This window comes from Oncorhynchus mykiss, chromosome 13, assembly GCF_057628025.1.
Source record: "Oncorhynchus mykiss isolate SJ-2025 chromosome 13, ASM5762802v1, whole genome shotgun sequence".
NCBI classification, from domain to species: Eukaryota; Metazoa; Chordata; class Actinopteri; order Salmoniformes; family Salmonidae; genus Oncorhynchus; species Oncorhynchus mykiss.
This window is the reverse complement of record NC_143034.1, coordinates 4,981,454-4,999,021: the sequence shown is the minus strand read 5'-3', so window position 1 is coordinate 4,999,021 and position 17,568 is coordinate 4,981,454. Positions and strand designations below refer to the sequence as shown.

Here is a 17,568-nt window from a genome sequence, read left to right as displayed (position 1 = left end):
TCACCTTAAAGGAAAACAAGCCCTCAGCACAGACAAAAGCAGTCTTCTCCTTGCTTTCCTGGTCCATCTCAACCTGCCAATAACCACTATTGAGGTCAAGGGTAGTGAACACAACAGCGCCAGACAATGACTCCAGGATCTCATGGATGGTGGGAAGAGGATAGGCATCAGTCTGGGAAACATTGTTTGTTGATCTTCCTATAGCCCACACAAAATCTAAGACCACCAGTCTTTTTTGGGGATGAGGACAAAAGGAGCAGCCCAGGGAGAGGAGGAACGTTCTATTATATCTTGTGTTAACATATCATTAATGAGTCCCTTTTGGATGATTAGTGTCGCTGGGGACAAACAATATGGCTTTTGCTTGATCGGCATTTCCTGTGTAAGGAATACTTTGTGCTTCAGGAGCCCGGTGCGTCCCAGCTTTGAAGTACATACATCAGCGTTATTCTGCAGCTGTTTCAACAGCCTTAACTCCTCTGGCTGTTCCAGCTGAGCTCTTCTCACAGCCTGTAAAAGGAGATCGTCAGAAGGATTATCAAGGGTTAGTGGTACCGGAGCAACGGCAGAGAAGACTGCCACATTTGAACCCCAATCATGTAACTTCGTAGCTTCTGATTGGAAGAAATGCTTCTTGCTCGGATTGTATGGAAACCAGTAGCAATTGTGTGCGATATCAATCTGGACACCACTGAAGTACATGAAATCAATTCCCAACACGACAGGAAAAGCAAGGTTCCTGGTTTGTAGGATAACAGAAGGAATCATATAGGAGCGGTTACACAGGCGGAACTCTACCTCTACCTCCATCCAAGTGGTCGTTTAGCCTCACCATCAGCCAGATAGAGTGGACCTTCTGTCCACGGCTTCAAGTTGTATTGTGGGCCTTTAACCTCCTTCCACAGTTTCTCATTGGACAGCGTGTAGGATGACCCGGTGTCCAGGATGGCTCTTCCTGCCCATGGGCCTATGGACAGGGGTAACACCAGTTGGTGGGGTATTAACTGAAAGGAAGGGGATGTCGATGGGGGGGGGAGGCGTAGGCAGAGACTCTTGGGGTTTCAGCTCTGGTTAAAGCACCAGTGAGTGGGATGGTCATTCCTGCGAAGAGAGTTAGGTGTGTTGGCCTGTTGTGATTTGTGGTTTCTGGAAGGGTTTACTTGATACGGTCTTGGACAGGTAGCTGAAGAATGTCCCTTTTGGCTACATCTCCAACAGAACATGAGAGGGGTCATGGCTGGAGACTCTGGCTGTTGTTGATGGTCTGTCTTGGGTAACTGTTTGGGGGTCTGTTTCTTTCTCTGGTCATATTGCTGTTGGCATTCTCTGTCCTTCTCAAACTGCTGTCCCAAGCGAACCAGTCCATCGATAGTGGTGACTCTTTCTCGGAGTTGACTGGCTAGTAGTGGGTTGATGTTCTTCAAGATCAATTTAATGACCTCTTCCTCCTCAATGCCAGGTTTCCACCTTCTGCACAGGGAGTGGTAACCGTATGCAAAGTCACGGATACTCTCTTTCTCTCTTTGTACTCGATTTCTGACTCTGTGTGCCAGCTCATCTGTGTAGTCCTCAGACAGAAATGCAGAGGAAAACTTGGCCTCAAAGTCAGCCCAGGAGGTAGTGGTGAGACGTGCCACATCCCACCAGTCTCGAGCTGTCCCATGCAACACATTCCTCAATGTGGCAAGGAGTTCATTGTCAGCCAGGGGATTGAGGGCAAGAAAGTCACAACATATTTCCAGATATATTAATGGATCAGGACTGTAATCTTTTTTCCCCAAAGGTGGGAAATTGCAATTTAATGGGCATCGGCCACACAAGACGTCTACTCAAATCACCATGAACAAACGAGCTAGGAGGGATTGAGGAAGTAGAGGGGGAGGGAGTTATGGGACCATGAAAATGAACACCAGGATGCATGGTGGATTGCATCCTGCAAGGGGTGGCTGCAGCATGGCCTTGTATTGGCTGTTCAGAGGTGCCAGCTTGGCCCTCAGTGGTCTGAACAGAAGTGGACACCAGAGAAACTCTGTGCAAGGAGTTGTGCCTAATGGAGGCCATGTCCTCAGACACGTCATCCAACATTTTAGCACAATTAGAGAGCTCTGTCTGCAAGTGGTCTACAGTGTTAACCATGGGGGAAAAAACAGAATTAACGTCCTTGAGGACCTCAGTGTGGTGATGTTGCAGGCGCCATTGGAGAGTGCCAGTGAGTTGGTTTCGTTGGTAGTCAAACTGCCTGTCCATGGCACCAGTAATTTCCCGTCTTCCACTCTCACTGAGCTCTGTCAGCATGTGGGTTAGAGTGCTCAGTGAGTTTCGGAATTTCATGGCACTCTGTTGTTGCTCTTCCCTCAGACATTTGAATTTATGGTGGATAAGAGTTTGGAGATGTTGAGTCCGATGAATATCAAGGATGTCACCTTGAAGTTGTAAGACTACAACCTCTGGAGATAAACCAGACAATGGAGGAAGGTTGGGTGTCAGAGGGAGGGCTAGCTCAGTACTTCCACACAGATCCACGTCAATAAGTGAGTAACTGGTTAGACCTCCTGTGGCCTGTGGTCCAGACCGATCATTCAGATTCCCAGGGCTCTGGCCCAAATCAACTCCATTATCTCCATGCACATTATGATTTGTCTTGTCAGCTTGATGGTCAGAATGGCCCTGTGTATTCCCATTGACAGGTATGACATGGATGAGCACATTATCTTGGGGTGAATCCATTGTTTTAATTCCACACAAAAGATTTGCTTTGGTTAGTTCTCAATGTTGAGCTGTCCCATCTGGGGTGCCATTTTTTATGTAACGGTTTTGACTTGAGGTTATTATTTATAGGGGTGCCAGGTAGGTTGTGCCTACCAGAGAAAACATTGGTTTCTCCTTTTGGTTTGGGAGGGAATGAGTCCCATCTGGTCCGTCAAGTCTACACCAATACAAAGGACTTATGTAAAAGTCAGGATTGAAATAAAACTTTTCATAAACCCTTAAAACATTGGAAAGAACTTCAAAAACAACTATATTATTTTGTGTGGGTTGTATTAGCAACATCAATGATTACATACACATATAATAATATCACAATGAGTTCTGGTTCCTCCAGAAATGTCCTGTACCTCGGGCCTAAAAAGAGTCCAGCCCGGTAAAGGAGTTCAGGGAACTCCCTTGAACTTAGTCACGCAATGTTTGTCCGTTCATTCAGTGCAGCGTAAACCCAGTATTAATCATACAATCAATATAACAATATTTTACCACAGAACTTTAAAGCGTATCAACTCGTACTAAGTCCTCAACTACAACTAACTACATAAATCATCACATCAAAACAAAATGAAATACCGTATACAAAAAAAGGTTATAGTCAGTCGGTCAGTCAGACAATCCAATCCGCCAACAGATCTCCAGCGGAGAAAGGCCACGAAGAACGGAGAGGTGTAGTCTACGGACGCAAAGAGTGGATCCGATCCTGGGTAAACTCTATTAGCCTACAAAACACACGTTTAACGGCAACAAAACACACGTTTAACGGCAACAAAACAAACGGAATAGAGAAGCGTCGGGAACTGAGGGTTGAACACATCCTCATTCACGTCTCCATCACAACCCCACTTTTGCGCAGTTGATGCTGGCTATTTAATTGGGAATTAAAGGGAAAGCACCCTATTGGAAGGAGAAGCACTGAGACGGTTCAGAAAAATTCAGGGCCTTCACAACACACTGACTAGACTCTACCCACACACTGACTAGACTCTACCCGCACACTGACTAGACTCTACCCACACACTGACTAGACTCTACCCACACACTGACTGGACTCTACCAACACCCTCGCTAGACTCTACCCACACACTTACTAGACTAGACTCTACCCACACACTGACTAAACTAGACTTTACCCACACACTGACTAGACTCTACCCACGAACTGACTAGACTAGACTCTACCCACACACTGACTGGACTAGACTCTACCCACTCACTCACTAGACTCTACCCACACACTCACTAGACTCTACCCACTCACTCACTATACTCTACCCACACACTGAGTAGACTCTACCCACACACTGAGTAGACTCTACCCACACACTCACTAGACTCTACCCACTCACTCACTATACTCTACCCACACACTGAGTAGACTCTACCCACTCACTCACTATACTCTACCCACACACTGAGTAGACTCTACCCACACACTGAGTAGACTCTACCCACACACTCACTAGACTCTACCCACTCACTCACTATACTCTACCCACACACTCACTAGACTCTACCCACACACTGACTAGACTAGACTCTACCCACTCACTCACTATACTCTACCCACACACTGAGTAGACTCTACCCACACACTCACTAGACTCTACCCACACACTCACTAGACTCTGCCCACACACTGACTAGACTCTACCCACACACTCACTAAACTCTACCCACACTCACTAGACTCTACCCACACACTCACTAGACTCTACCCACACACTCACTAAACTCTACCCACACTCACTAGACTCTACCCACACACTCACTAGACTCTACCCACACACTCACTAGACTCTACCCACACACTCACTAGACTCTACCCACACACTCACACATACCACACTGACACTTCAAGACACACACACTTTCACTCTTCACATAGGCCGCTATTGTCTGTGTACATATTACCTCAATTACCTCGTACCCCTGCACATTGACTCAGTTCTGGTTCTCCTTGTATATAGCCTCATTATTACCTCGTACCCCTGCACATTGACTCAGTTCTGGTTCTCCTTGTATATAGCCTCATTATTACCTCGTACCCCTGCACATTGACTCAGTTCTGGTTCTCCTTGTATATAGCCTCATTATTACCTCGTACCCCTGCACATTGACTCAGTTCTGGTTCTCCTTGTATATAGCCTCATTATTACCTCGTACCCCTGCACATTGACTCAGTTCTGGTTCTCCTTGTATATAGCCTCATTATTACCTCGTACCCCTGCACATTGACTCAGTTCTGGTTCTCCTTGTATATAGCCTCATTATTACCTCGTACCCCTGCACATTGACTCAGTTCTGGTTCTCCTTGTATATAGCCTCATTATTACCTCGTACCCCTGCACATTGACTCAGTTCTGGTTCTCCTTGTATATAGCCTCATTATTACCTCGTACCCCTGAACATTGACTCAGTTCTGGTACTCCTTTAATATGGCCTCATTATTACCTCGTACCCCTGAACATTGACTCAGTTCTGGTACTCCTTTAATATGGCCTCATTATTACCTCGTACCCCTGAACATTGACTCAGTTCTGGTACTCCTTTAATATGGCCTCATTATTACCTCGTACCCCTGAACATTGACTCAGTTCTGGTACTCCTTTAATATGGCCTCATTATTACCTCGTACCCCTGAACATTGACTCAGTTCTGGTACTTCTTTAATATGGCCTTATTATTGTCATTTTATTGTTGCTGTTTCCTTTAGGAGGGGGGGAGGGGGGGGGGGGGCTCTTCACTGAAAAGTCTACTGTTGTGTTCGTCTCATCGGACCAATAAAATGTGATTTGTACCAGTCAGGTCTGATTGAGCAAAGTATAGTGGTATGCTATGTGTAAATAAAACAACTAGATGACATGTGTTCTCTCTACTAGATGACGTGTGTTCTCTCAACTAGATGACCCGTGTTCTCTTTACTAGATGACCTGTGTTCTCTCAATTAGACAACGTGTGTTCTATCAACTAGCTGACGTGTGTTCTCACTACTAGATGACCTGTGTTCTCTCAACTAGATGACGTGTGATCTATCAACTAGATGACCTGTGTTCTCTCAACTAGATGACGTGTGTTCTCTTAACTTACTACTTACAGCTCTGTAAGAAGAGAACACATGTCATCTAGTTGTTTTGAAATGACTCGTGACATTACTTGCCAGATTAAACAATGTCGTGAATACTTTTCCTAAACTGCGTTACCCACTCCAGTCAGCAGATGGCGACGTGCGTCTTTCATGTGAAGATTCAGGCGTGACGTATAATCCAGTGGACGGGACCGGATAACAACAACACGGTTACGGATTCGACCACATCGGTAGCTCCCAAGCGACATAAAACCGAAACATTGGAGCTCTTTGGACCGTTATGTGTGTTATAGACATCAGTGTTTTAAACACGCTGTCTGCGTATAAAGTTATTCCATTTCACACTGACGCTGTTAGTCAGCTAGCTGGATAAAATAGCCTAGCACTAGGCTAGTCGATCATGCGAATGAGCTAACATCTCAGGACATGAACTCACTAAATTACTCCCACCCTGCTAAAGAAGAAGCTCGTGGCCTGAACGTTGTCGTGGCAGAGGAAGAGGAGGAAAAAGAAGCGTTCGGAATGAAAGAAGAGAAGAAGGCTATCACATTGAAAGAAGAAGAAGAAGGTATTGGAGTAAATGAGGCGATGTACGTTACAGGGAAAGAAGTGGAGAAAGAAGAAGACGCCGTTTTTAGGGTGAAGGAGGAGATTACTGTTACAGTGAAAGGAGAGGAAGAAGGTTTCGGGTGGAAAGAGGAGGAGACGTACATGACTGTCACAATGAAAGGAGAGGAAGAAGGTTTCGGGGTGAAAGAGGAGGAGAAGTACATGACTGTCACAGTGAAAGGAGAGGAAGAAGGTTTCGGGGTGGAAGAGGAGGAGACGTACATGACTGTCACAATGAAAGGAGAGGCAGAAGGTTTCAGGGTGGAAGAGGATGTTTTAGTGAAGGAAGAAGAGCATGTATTAGTGAAGGAAGAAGAGGATGTCTTTGGAGTGAAAGAGGAGGAAGAAGCTATGAGAGTGAAAGATGAGGGGAATGATGATGATGAAGAGGAGGGGGAGACTGGAGATCTGATTAACACCAGTGAGTATCGCCTTAAAAACAGGGGCACAAACTCTGCAGTTGGTGAACTAATGTGTGGTTTTAAAGGGGCATTAAGGGGCATTCTAACCACTAGGGTAGCCTAGTGGTTAGAGCGCAGGGACGGCAGGGTAGCCTAGTGGTTAGAGCGTAGGGACGGCAGGGTAGCCTAGTGGTTAGAGTGTAGGGACGGCAGGGTAGCCTAGTGATTAGAGTGTAGGGACGGCAGGGTAGCCTAGTGGTTAGAGTGTAGGGACGGCAGGGTAGCCTAGTGGTTAGAGCGTAGGGACGGCAGGGTAGCCTAGTGGTTAGAGTGTAGGGACGGCAGGGTAGCCTAGTGATTAGAGTGTAGGGACGGCAGGGTAGCCTAGTGGTTAGAGTGTAGGGAAGGCAGGGTAGCCTAGTGATTAGAGTGTAGGGACGGCAGGGTAGCCTAGTGGTTAGAGTGTAGGGACGGCAGGGTAGCCTAGTGATTAGAGTGAAGGGATGGCAGGGTAGCCTAGTGGTTAGAGTGTAGGGAAGGCAGGGTAGCCTAGTGATTAGAGTGTAGGGACGGCAGGTTAGCCTAGTGGTTAGAGTGTAGGGACGGCAGGTTAGCCTAGTGGTTAGAGCGTAGGGACGGCAGGTTAGCCTAGTGGTTAGAGCGTAGGGACGGCAGGTTAGCCTAGTGGTTAGAGCGTAGGGACGGCAGGTTAGCCTAGTGGTTAGAGCGTAGGGACGGCAGGTTAGGCTAGTGGTTAGAGCGTAGGGACGGCAGGTTAGCCTAGTGGTTAGAGTGTAGGGACGGCAGGTTAGCCTAGTGGTTAGAGCGTAGGGACGGCAGGTTAGCCTAGTGGTTAGAGTGTAGGGACGGCAGGTTAGCCTAGTGGTTAGAGCGTAGGGACGGCAGGTTAGCCTAGTGGTTAGAGCGTAGGGAAGGCAGGTTAGCCTAGTGGTTAGAGTGTAGGGACGGCAGGTTAGCCTAGTGGTTAGAGTGTAGGGACGGCAGGTTAGCCTAGTGGTTAGAGCGTAGGGAAGGCAGGTTAGCCTAGTGGTTAGAGTGTAGGGACGGCAGGTTAGCCTAGTGGTTAGAGTGTAGGGACGGCAGGTTAGCCTAGTGGTTAGAGCGTAGGGAAGGCAGGTTAGCCTAGTGGTTAGAGTGTAGGGACGGCAGGTTAGCCTAGTGGTTAGAGTGTAGGGGTGGCAGGGTAGCCTAGTGATTAGAGTGTAGGGACGGCAGGTTAGCCTAGTGGTTAGAGCGTAGGGACGGCAGGTTAGCCTAGTGGTTAGAGCGTAGGGACGGCAGGTTAGCCTAGTGGTTAGAGTGTAGGGACGGCAGGTTAGCCTAGTGGTTAGAGCGTAGGGACGGCAGGGTAGCCTAGTGGTTAGAGCGTAGGGACGGCAGGTTAGCCTAGTGGTTAGAGCGTTGGACTAGTAACCGAAAGGTTGCAAGTTTGAATCCCCGAGCTGACAAGGTACAAATCTGTCGTTCTGCCCCTGAACAAGGCAGTTTAACCCACTGTTCCTAGGACGTCATTGAAAATAAGAATTTGTTCTTTAACTGACTTGCCGAGTTAAATAAAAGTAAAATAAATGTTTTAAAAAATAATACTGTTCTATATGTTGATTATGTTGTTCAGTGCTGTAGGAAGCAATACAGACTAGGGGAGCACCAACACTAACATCAAACGCTTCCCTCCCAGCCTGGTATTGGACTATAGGAGTCTAATGTTACTCCTTAGACCAACGACCTAATGTAACACTGGACTATAGGAGTCTAATGTTACTCCTTAGACCAACGACCTAATGTAACACTGGACTATAGGAGTCTAATGTTACTCCTTAGACCAACGACCTAATGTAACATTGGACTATAGGAGTCTAATGTTACTCCTTAGACCAAGGACCTAATGTAACATTGGACTATAGGAGTCTAATGTTACTCCTTAGACCAAGGACCTAATGTAACATTGGACTATAGGAGTCTAATGTTACTCCTTAGACCAACGACCTAATGTAACACTGGACTATAGGAGTCTAATGTTACTCCTTAGACCAACGACCTAATGTAACACTGGACTATAGGAGTCTAATGTTACTCCTTAGACCAACGACCTAATGTAACATTGGACTATAGGAGTCTAATGTTACTCCTTAGACCAACGACCTAATGTAACATTGGACTATAGGAGTCTAATGTTACTCCTTAGACCAACGACCTAATGTAACATTGGACTATAGGAGTCTAATGTTACTCCTTAGACCAACGACCTAATGTAACATTGGACTATAGGAGTCTAATGTTACTCCTTAGACCAACGACCTAATGTAACATTGGACTATAGGAGTCTAATGTTACTCCTTAGACCAACGACCTAATGTAACATTGGACTATAGGAGTCTAATGTTACTCCTTAGACCAACGACCTAATGTAACATTGGACTATAGGAGTCTAATGTTACTCCTTAGACCAACGACCTAATGTAACACTGGACTATAGGAGTCTAATGTTACTCCTTAGACCAACGACCTAATGTAACATTGGACTATAGGAGTCTAATGTTACTCCTTAGACCAAGGACCTAATGTAACATTGGACTATAGGAGTCTAATGTTACTCCTTAGACCAACGACCTAATGTAACATTGGACTATAGGAGTCTAATGTTACTCCTTAGACCAACGACCTAATGTAACACTGGACTATAGGAGTCTAATGTTACTCCTTAGACCAACGACCTAATGTAACATTGGACTATAGGAGTCTAATGTTACTCCTTAGACCAACGACCTAATGTAACATTGGACTATAGGAGTCTAATGTTACTCCTTAGACCAACGACCTAATGTAACATTGGACTATAGGAGTCTAATGTTACTCCTTAGACCAACGACCTAATGTAACACTGGACTATAGGAGTCTAATGTTACTCCTTAGACCAACGACCTAATGTAACATTGGACTATAGGAGTCTAATGTTACTCCTTAGACCAACGACCTAATGTAACATTGGACTATAGGAGTCTAATGTTACTCCTTAGACCAACGACCTAATGTAACATTGGACTATAGGAGTCTAATGTTACTCCTTAAACCAACGACCTAATGTAACATTGGACTATAGGAGTCTAATGTTACTCCTTAGACCAACGACCTAATGTAACATTGGACTATAGGAGTCTAATGTTACTCCTTAGACCAACGACCTAATGTAACATTGGACTATAGGAGTCTAATGTTACTCCTTAGACCAACGACCTAATGTAACATTGGACTATAGGAGTCTAATGTTACTCCTTAGACCAACGACCTAATGTAACATTGGACTATAGGAGTCTAATGTTACTCCTTAGACCAAGGACCTAATGTAACATTGGACTATAGGAGTCTAATGTTACTCCTTAGACCAACGACCTAATGTAACATTGGACTATAGGAGTCTAATGTTACTCCTTAGACCAACGACCTAATGTAACATTGGACTATAGGAGTCTAATGTTACTCCTTAGACCAACGACCTAATGTAACATTGGACTATAGGAGTCTAATGTTACTCCTTAGACCAACGACCTAATGTAACATTGGACTATAGGAGTCTAATGTTACTCCTTAGACCAACGACCTAATGTAACATTGGACTATAGGAGTCTAATGTTACTCCTTAGACCAACGACCTAATGTAACATTGGACTATAGGAGTCTAATGTTACTCCTTAGACCAACGACCTAATGTAACATTGGACTATAGGAGTCTAATGTTACTCCTTAGACCAACGACCTAATGTAACAGTATCCTCGCCCATACCCGGGCGCCTCTGCACACATCAACAACAGTCACCCACGAAGCATCGTTTACCCATCGCTCCACAAAAGCCGCGGCACCTTGCAGAGCAAGGGGGAACCACTGCTTCAAGGTCTCAGAGCAAGTGACGTCACCGATTGAAACGCTATTTAGCGCGAACACCGCCGTTTCACATCCGTTACACCAACATGTTCTGTTTTGAAGGGGGAATTGGCTTCGGAAGTCAAAAACAGACAAATACTCCCATATTTATTTCAAATTCCAATTGTAAAATCGGTTCCAGTTGCTGTGCGGTTCTGGAAACCTGAATCTCTCTTCTTTCGTATCACATCCCCAAAAAATAGCTTCACAAATTCAAAATTAGTGTACAGCAAGTGGAGGCTGGTGGTGGGAGGAGGGCTCATAGTAGTGGCTGGAATGGAGTCAATGGATTGGTTGGTATCAACCACATGGAAACCACGTCTTTGATGTGTGTTTGGTGCCATTCCATTTGACTCCATTCCAGCCATTACTATGAGCCCTCCTCACACCAGCAGCCTCCACTTGCTGTACACTTTTAACAGTAAGAGTCCAATGACTCTTATGTGTAGTGGAATGGAACTGAGTCATGATCAAATGACTCTTATGTGTAATGGAATGGAACTGAGTCGTGATCAAATGACTCTTATGTGTAATGGAAGGGAACTGAGTCATGATCAAATGACTCTTATGTGTAATGGAATGGAACTGAGTCATGATCAAATGACTCTTATGTGTAATGGAATGGAACTGAGTCATGATCAAATGACTCTTATGTGTAATGGAATGGAACTGAGTCATGATCAAATGACTCTTATGTGGAATGGAATGGAACTGAGTCATGATCAAATGACTCTTATGTGTAATGGAATGGAACTGAGTCATGATCAAATGACTCTTATGTGTAATGGAATGGAACTGAGTCATGATCAAATGACTCTTATGTGGAATGGAATGTTGACAATGGATTAAATGTTGTGTTTTTTTTGCAGGTGTAGCGAAATTCTTGCATTTAGGATATATTTTTCTGTTATGTTCAGCTCATAGTGTCTCCTGTTACTGTCCTCCCTTCCACTGACTGGTATGTTCAGCTCATAGTATCTCCTGTTTACTGTCCTCTCTTCCACTGACTGTTATGTTCAGCTCATAGTGTCTCCTGTTATGTTCAGCTCATAGTGTCTCCTGTTACTGTCCTCTCTTCCACTGACTGTTATGTTCAGCTCATAGTGTCTCCTGTTACTGTCCTCCCTTCCACTGACTGGTATGTTCAGCTCATAGTATCTCCTGTTTACTGTCCTCTCTTCCACTGACTGTTATGTTCAGCTCATAGTGTCTCCTGTTACTGTCCTCTCTTCCACTGACTGTTATGTTCAGCTCATAGTGTCTCCTGTTATGTTCAGCTCATAGTGTCTCCTGTTACTGTCCTCTCTTCCACTGACTGTTATGTTCAGCTCATAGTGTCTCCTGTTACAGTCCTCTCTTCCACTGACTGTTATGTTCAGCTCATAGTGTCTCCTGTTACTGTCCTCTCTTCCACTGACTGTTATGTTCAGCTCATAGTGTCTCCTGTTACAGTCCTCTCTTCCACTGACTGTTATGTTCAGCTCATAGTATCTCCTGTTACTGTCCTCTCTTCCACTGACTGTTATGTTCAGCTCATAGTGTCTCCTGTTACAGTCCTCTCTTCCACTGACTGTTATGTTCAGCTCATAGTGTCTCCTGCTACTGTCCTCTCTTCCACTGACTGTTATGTTCAGCTCATAGTGTCTCCTGTTACTGTCCTCTCTTCCACTGACTGTTATGTTCAGCTCATAGTGTCTCCTGCTACTGTCCTCTCTTCCACTGACTGTTATGTTCAGCTCATAGTGTCTCCTGTTACTGTCCTCTCTTCCACTGACTGATATGTTCAGCTCATAGTGTCTCCTGCTACTGTCCTCTCTTCCACTGACTGTTATGTTCAGCTCATAGTGTCTCCTGTTACTGTCCTCCCTTCCACTGACTGTTATGTTCAGCTCATAGTGTCTCCTGTTACTGTCCTCTCTTCCACTGACTGTTATGTTCAGCTCATAGTGTCTCCTGTTATGTTCAGCTCATAGTGTCTCCTGTTACTGTCCTCTCTTCCACTGACTGTTATGTTCAGCTCATAGTGTCTCCTGTTACTGTCCTCTCTTCCACTGACTGTTATGTTCAGCTCATAGTGTCTCCTGTTATGTTCAGCTCATAGTGTCTCCTGTTATGTTCAGCTCATAGTGTCTCCTGTTACTGTCCTCCCTTCCACTGACTGTTATGTTCAGCTCATAGTGTCTCCTGTTACTGTCCTCCCTTCCACTGACTGTTATGTTCAGCTCATAGTGTCTCCTGTTATGTTCAGCTCATAGTGTCTCCTGTTACTGTCCTCTCTTCCACTGACTGTTATGTTCAGCTCATAGTGTCTCCTGCTACTGTCCTCTCTTCCACTGACTGTTATGTTCAGCTCATAGTGTCTCCTGTTTACTGTCCTCCCTTCCACTGACTGTTATGTTCAGCTCATAGTGTCTCCTGTTACTTTCCTCTCTTCCACTGACTGTTATGTTCAGCTCATAGTGTCTCCTGTTATGTTCAGCTCATAGTGTCTCCTGTTACTGTCCTCCCTTCCACTGACTGTTATGTTCAGCTCATAGTGTCTCCTGTTACTTTCCTCCCTTCCACTGACTGGTATGTTCAGCTCATAGTGTCTCCTGTTATGTTCAGCTCATAGTGTCTCCTGTTACTGTCCTCTCTTCTACTGACTGTTATGTTCAGCTCATAGTGTCTCCTGTTACTGTCCTCTCTTCCACTGACTGTTATGTTCAGCTCATAGTGTCTCCTGTTACTGTCCTCTCTTCCACTGACTGTTATGTTCAGCTCATAGTGTCTCCTGTTTACTGTCCTCCCTTCCACTGACTGTTATGTTCAGCTCATAGTGTCTCCTGTTACTTTCCTCTCTTCCACTGACATACTGTTATGTTCAGCTCATAGTGTCTCCTGTTATGTTCAGCTCATAGTGTCTCCTGTTATGTTCAGCTCATAGTGTCTCCTGTTATGTTCAGCTCATAGTGTCTCCTGCTACTGTCCTCTCTTCCACTGACTGTTATGTTCAGCTCATAGTGTCTCCTGTTACTGTCCTCTCTTCTACTGGCTGTTATGTTCAGCTCATAGTGTCTCCTGTTACTGTCCTCTCTTCTACTGACTGTTATGTTCAGCTCATAGTGTTTCCTGTTACTGTCCTATCTTCTACTGACATACTGTCCTGTTCAGCTCATAGTGTCTCCTGTTATGTTCAGCTCATCGTGTCTCCTGTTATGTTCAACTCATAGTGTCTCCTGTTATGTTCAGCTCATAGGGTCTCCTGTTATGTTCAGCTCATAGTGTTTCCTGTTACTGTCCTATCTTCTACTGACATACTGTCCTGTTCAGCTCATAGTGTCTCCTGTTATGTTCAGCTCATAGTGTCTCCTGTTATGTTCAGCTCATAGTGTCTCCTGTTATGTTCAGCTCATAGTGTCTCCTGTTATGTTCAGCTCATAGTGTCTCCTGTTATGTTCAGCTCATAGTGTCTCCTGTTACTGTCCTCTCTTCCACTGACTGTTATGTTCATATCAAAGTGTCTCCTGTTACTGTCCTCTCTTCCACTGACATACTGTTATGTTCAGCTCATAGTGTCTCCTGTTACTGTCCTCCCTTCCACTGACTGTTATGTTCAGCTCATAGTGTCTCCTGTTACTGTCCTCTCTTCCACTGACTGGTATGTTCAGCTCATAGTGTCTCCTGTTACTGTCCTCCCTTCCACTGACTGTTATGTTCAGCTCATGTTTCCCCTTAAACCACTCGAGTGTTTCTTTAACAGTATGCTTAGGGTCATTGTCCTGCTGGAAGGTGAATCTCCGTCCCAGTCTCAAATCTCTGCAAGACTGAAACAGGTTACCCCTCAATAATTCCCTGTATTTAGCGCCATCCATAATTTATTCAATTCTGAGCAGTTTCCCAGTCCCTGCCGATGGAAAAACATCCCCACAGCATGATGCTGCTGCCACTACCATGCTTCACTGTGGGGAAGCTCTTTTCGAGGTGATGAGGTGTTGGTTTTGCGCCAGACATAGTGTTTTCCTTGATGGCCAAAAAGCTCAATTTTAGTCTCATTTGACCATAGTATTGTCTTCCATATGTTTGGGGAGTCTCCCACATGCCTTTTGGCGAACACCAAACATGTTTGCTTATTTTTTTTCTTGAAACAAGGGCTTTTTTTCTGGCCACTCTTCCATAAAGCCCAGCTCTGTGGAGTGTACGACTTAAAGTGGTCCTATGGACAGATACTCCAATCTCCGCTGTGGAGCTTTTCACCTCCTTCAGGGATATCTTTGGCCTCTTTGTTGCCTCTTTGATTAATGCCCTCCTTGTCTGGTCTGTGAGTTTTGGTGGGCGGCCCTCTCTTGGCAGGTTGGTTGTGGTGCCATAATCTGTCCAATTTTTAATAATGGATTTAATGGTGCTCTGTGGGATGTTCAAAGTTTCTGATTTTTTTTGTTATAACCCAACCCTGACCTGTACTTCTCCACAACTTTGTCCCTGACCTGTTTGGAGAGCTCCTTGGTCTTCATGGTGCCGCTTGCTTAATGGTGTTGTAGACTGGGGCCTTTCAGAACATGTATGTATGTATGTATGTATGTATGTATATATATATATATATAATGAGATCATGTGACACTTAGATTGCACACAGGTGGACTTTATTTAACTAATTATGTGACTTCTAAAGGTAATTGCACCAGATCTTATTTAGGGGCTTCATAGCAAAGAGGGTGAATACAAATGCATGCCCCACTTTTCAGTTTTTTTTTATATATATATATATATAATTCTTTGAAACAAGTAAATTTTTTTCATTTCACTTCACCAATATGGACTATTTTGTGTATATCCATTACATGAAATCCAAATAAAAATACATTTAAATTACAGGTTGTAATGCAACAAAATAGAAAAAATGCCAAAGGGGATGAATACTTTTGCAAGGCACTGTATATGGTATACCGCCAGTTTAGTTGGGATTAAACTTCATCGGAAGACAGTTTGATCAAGTAGAGGTTTTATTCACGTCTCTGTTTAACCAAATACTCTGTTTGTCTTCGGCAGAAGAGAGGCCAGACTCTCAGTCTGACGGCAGGAAGAGTCCTTTGGGGGAACCAGACCCAGAGACGCCCAAACCAGCAAGACCACACCACTGCTCCCAGTGTGGAAAGAGTTTTTCCCGGTTATGGGACCGGAAAATACATGAGAGAATACACTCTGGAGTGAAGCCTTACCACTGCTCAGACTGTGGAAAGAGATTTACCCAGCTAGGGCACCTGAAAGAACATAAGAGAACACACACTGGTGAGAAGCCCTACCAATGCTCCCAGTGTGGAAAGAGTTTTAACCAGTTAGGGGCCCTGAAAACGCATGAGAGAATACACACAGGAGAAAAGCCCTACCAATGCTCCCAATGTGAAAAGAGATTTACCCAGTTAGGTACCCTGAAAGAGCATGAATTAAAACACACAAAGACACAGGAGAAGACATACCACTGCTCTCATTGTGGGAAGACATTTTCCAGGTCAGAGGACCTGAAATCACATGAGAGAATAGCGAGGCTGTGTTCCGACTTATGTTTTTGACTGAGATTTTTTTTTTGTCTTTGTTCATGCTAGATGCTGTTCATCACGTTTGCCGCTTGCTGACTGATAATTTTTTTTTAAAAGAGAGCGCTCGTAGACCTTGTCCCGTTGGGACGTAGACAGTTCCGGAAGACAAATTAATAATGTCAGTCATAAGTATTTTACAGTTCTTCCAGGGGGGGCGGTAACTGTCAGTGTAGTTGACCTCTGATTCGTCGAGCTTCATGTCAGTCATCAGTATTTTGCAGTTCTTACAGAGCGGGCGGTAACTGTCAGTGTAGTTGACCTCTGATTTGTCGAGCTTCATGTCAGTCATCAGTATTTTGCAGTTCTTACAGAGCGGGCGGTAACTGTCAGTGTAGTTGACCTCTGATTCGTCGAGCTTCATGTCAGTCATTCCCACTTCGGTCCACGTGTGTGAAAGAAGGTGTGGTTGGTTGCATTTTTACAAAGGCCCTGATCTATTTTCCACTTATATGGTCTTATGATCAATCACATCAGATATTGTTTTTCAGAGCTGATCTAAGTGGTCAAAAGACCAATTGGTGGATTTATGTTTTTAGAATTTAGAATTTAGAATTCTGAGTAAGATTCTGTTAATAAATAATGCCATCCATAAACTGTCTGTACCTTCTATGTTCAGTCATAAAACCTATTTCAATGTTCATGTTATTTCCTTGGGTTTCCATAGGTACCATATTTGACATGGTAATAACCTCATATTTATCATTGCTGGGAAGTATCTGAAATTCATTACACAGAGCATAATGAAAGGCATAAAAACGACACAATCATTCATTTTGTTACATTCGATATCCGAAATACTCTCATCACTCTGTGCGTCTCTTGGTAAAAACATGATTTATCAGATTATTGGTTAATTAGCAGTCTGGTCCCTTGGGCTTGTCAGTAAGCATTTCACTGTAAGGTTTACACCTGTTGTATTCGGCATTTCACTGTGAGGTCTACTACACCTGTTGTATTCAGCATTTCACTGTAAGGTCTACTACACCTGTTGTATTCATCATTTCACTGTCAGGTCTACTACACCTGTTGTATTCAGTATTTCACTGTGAGGTCTACTACACCTGTTGTATTCGGCATTTCATTGTAAGGTCTACTACACCTGTTGTATTCAGCATTTCACTGTAAGGTTTACACCTGTTGTATTCAGTATTTCACTGTGAGGTCTACTACACCTGTTGTATTCATCATTTC

At 44.3% G+C, this 17,568-nt stretch overlaps 1 protein-coding gene across 1 annotated transcript; it reads left to right on the top strand.

The window, feature by feature from the left end:
- The first annotated feature begins 6,022 nt into the window (after window positions 1–6,022).
- Window positions 6,023–16,967, top strand: LOC118948165 (uncharacterized). The gene is made up of 2 exons (XM_036973144.2): window positions 6,023–6,881; window positions 15,830–16,967. The coding sequence occupies exons 1-2, from the start codon at window positions 6,278–6,280 to the stop codon at window positions 16,348–16,350; spliced, it is 1,125 nt and encodes a 374-aa protein (XP_036829039.2). The 5' UTR covers window positions 6,023–6,277; the 3' UTR covers window positions 16,351–16,967.
- The last annotated feature ends 601 nt before the right edge of the window (window positions 16,968–17,568 follow it).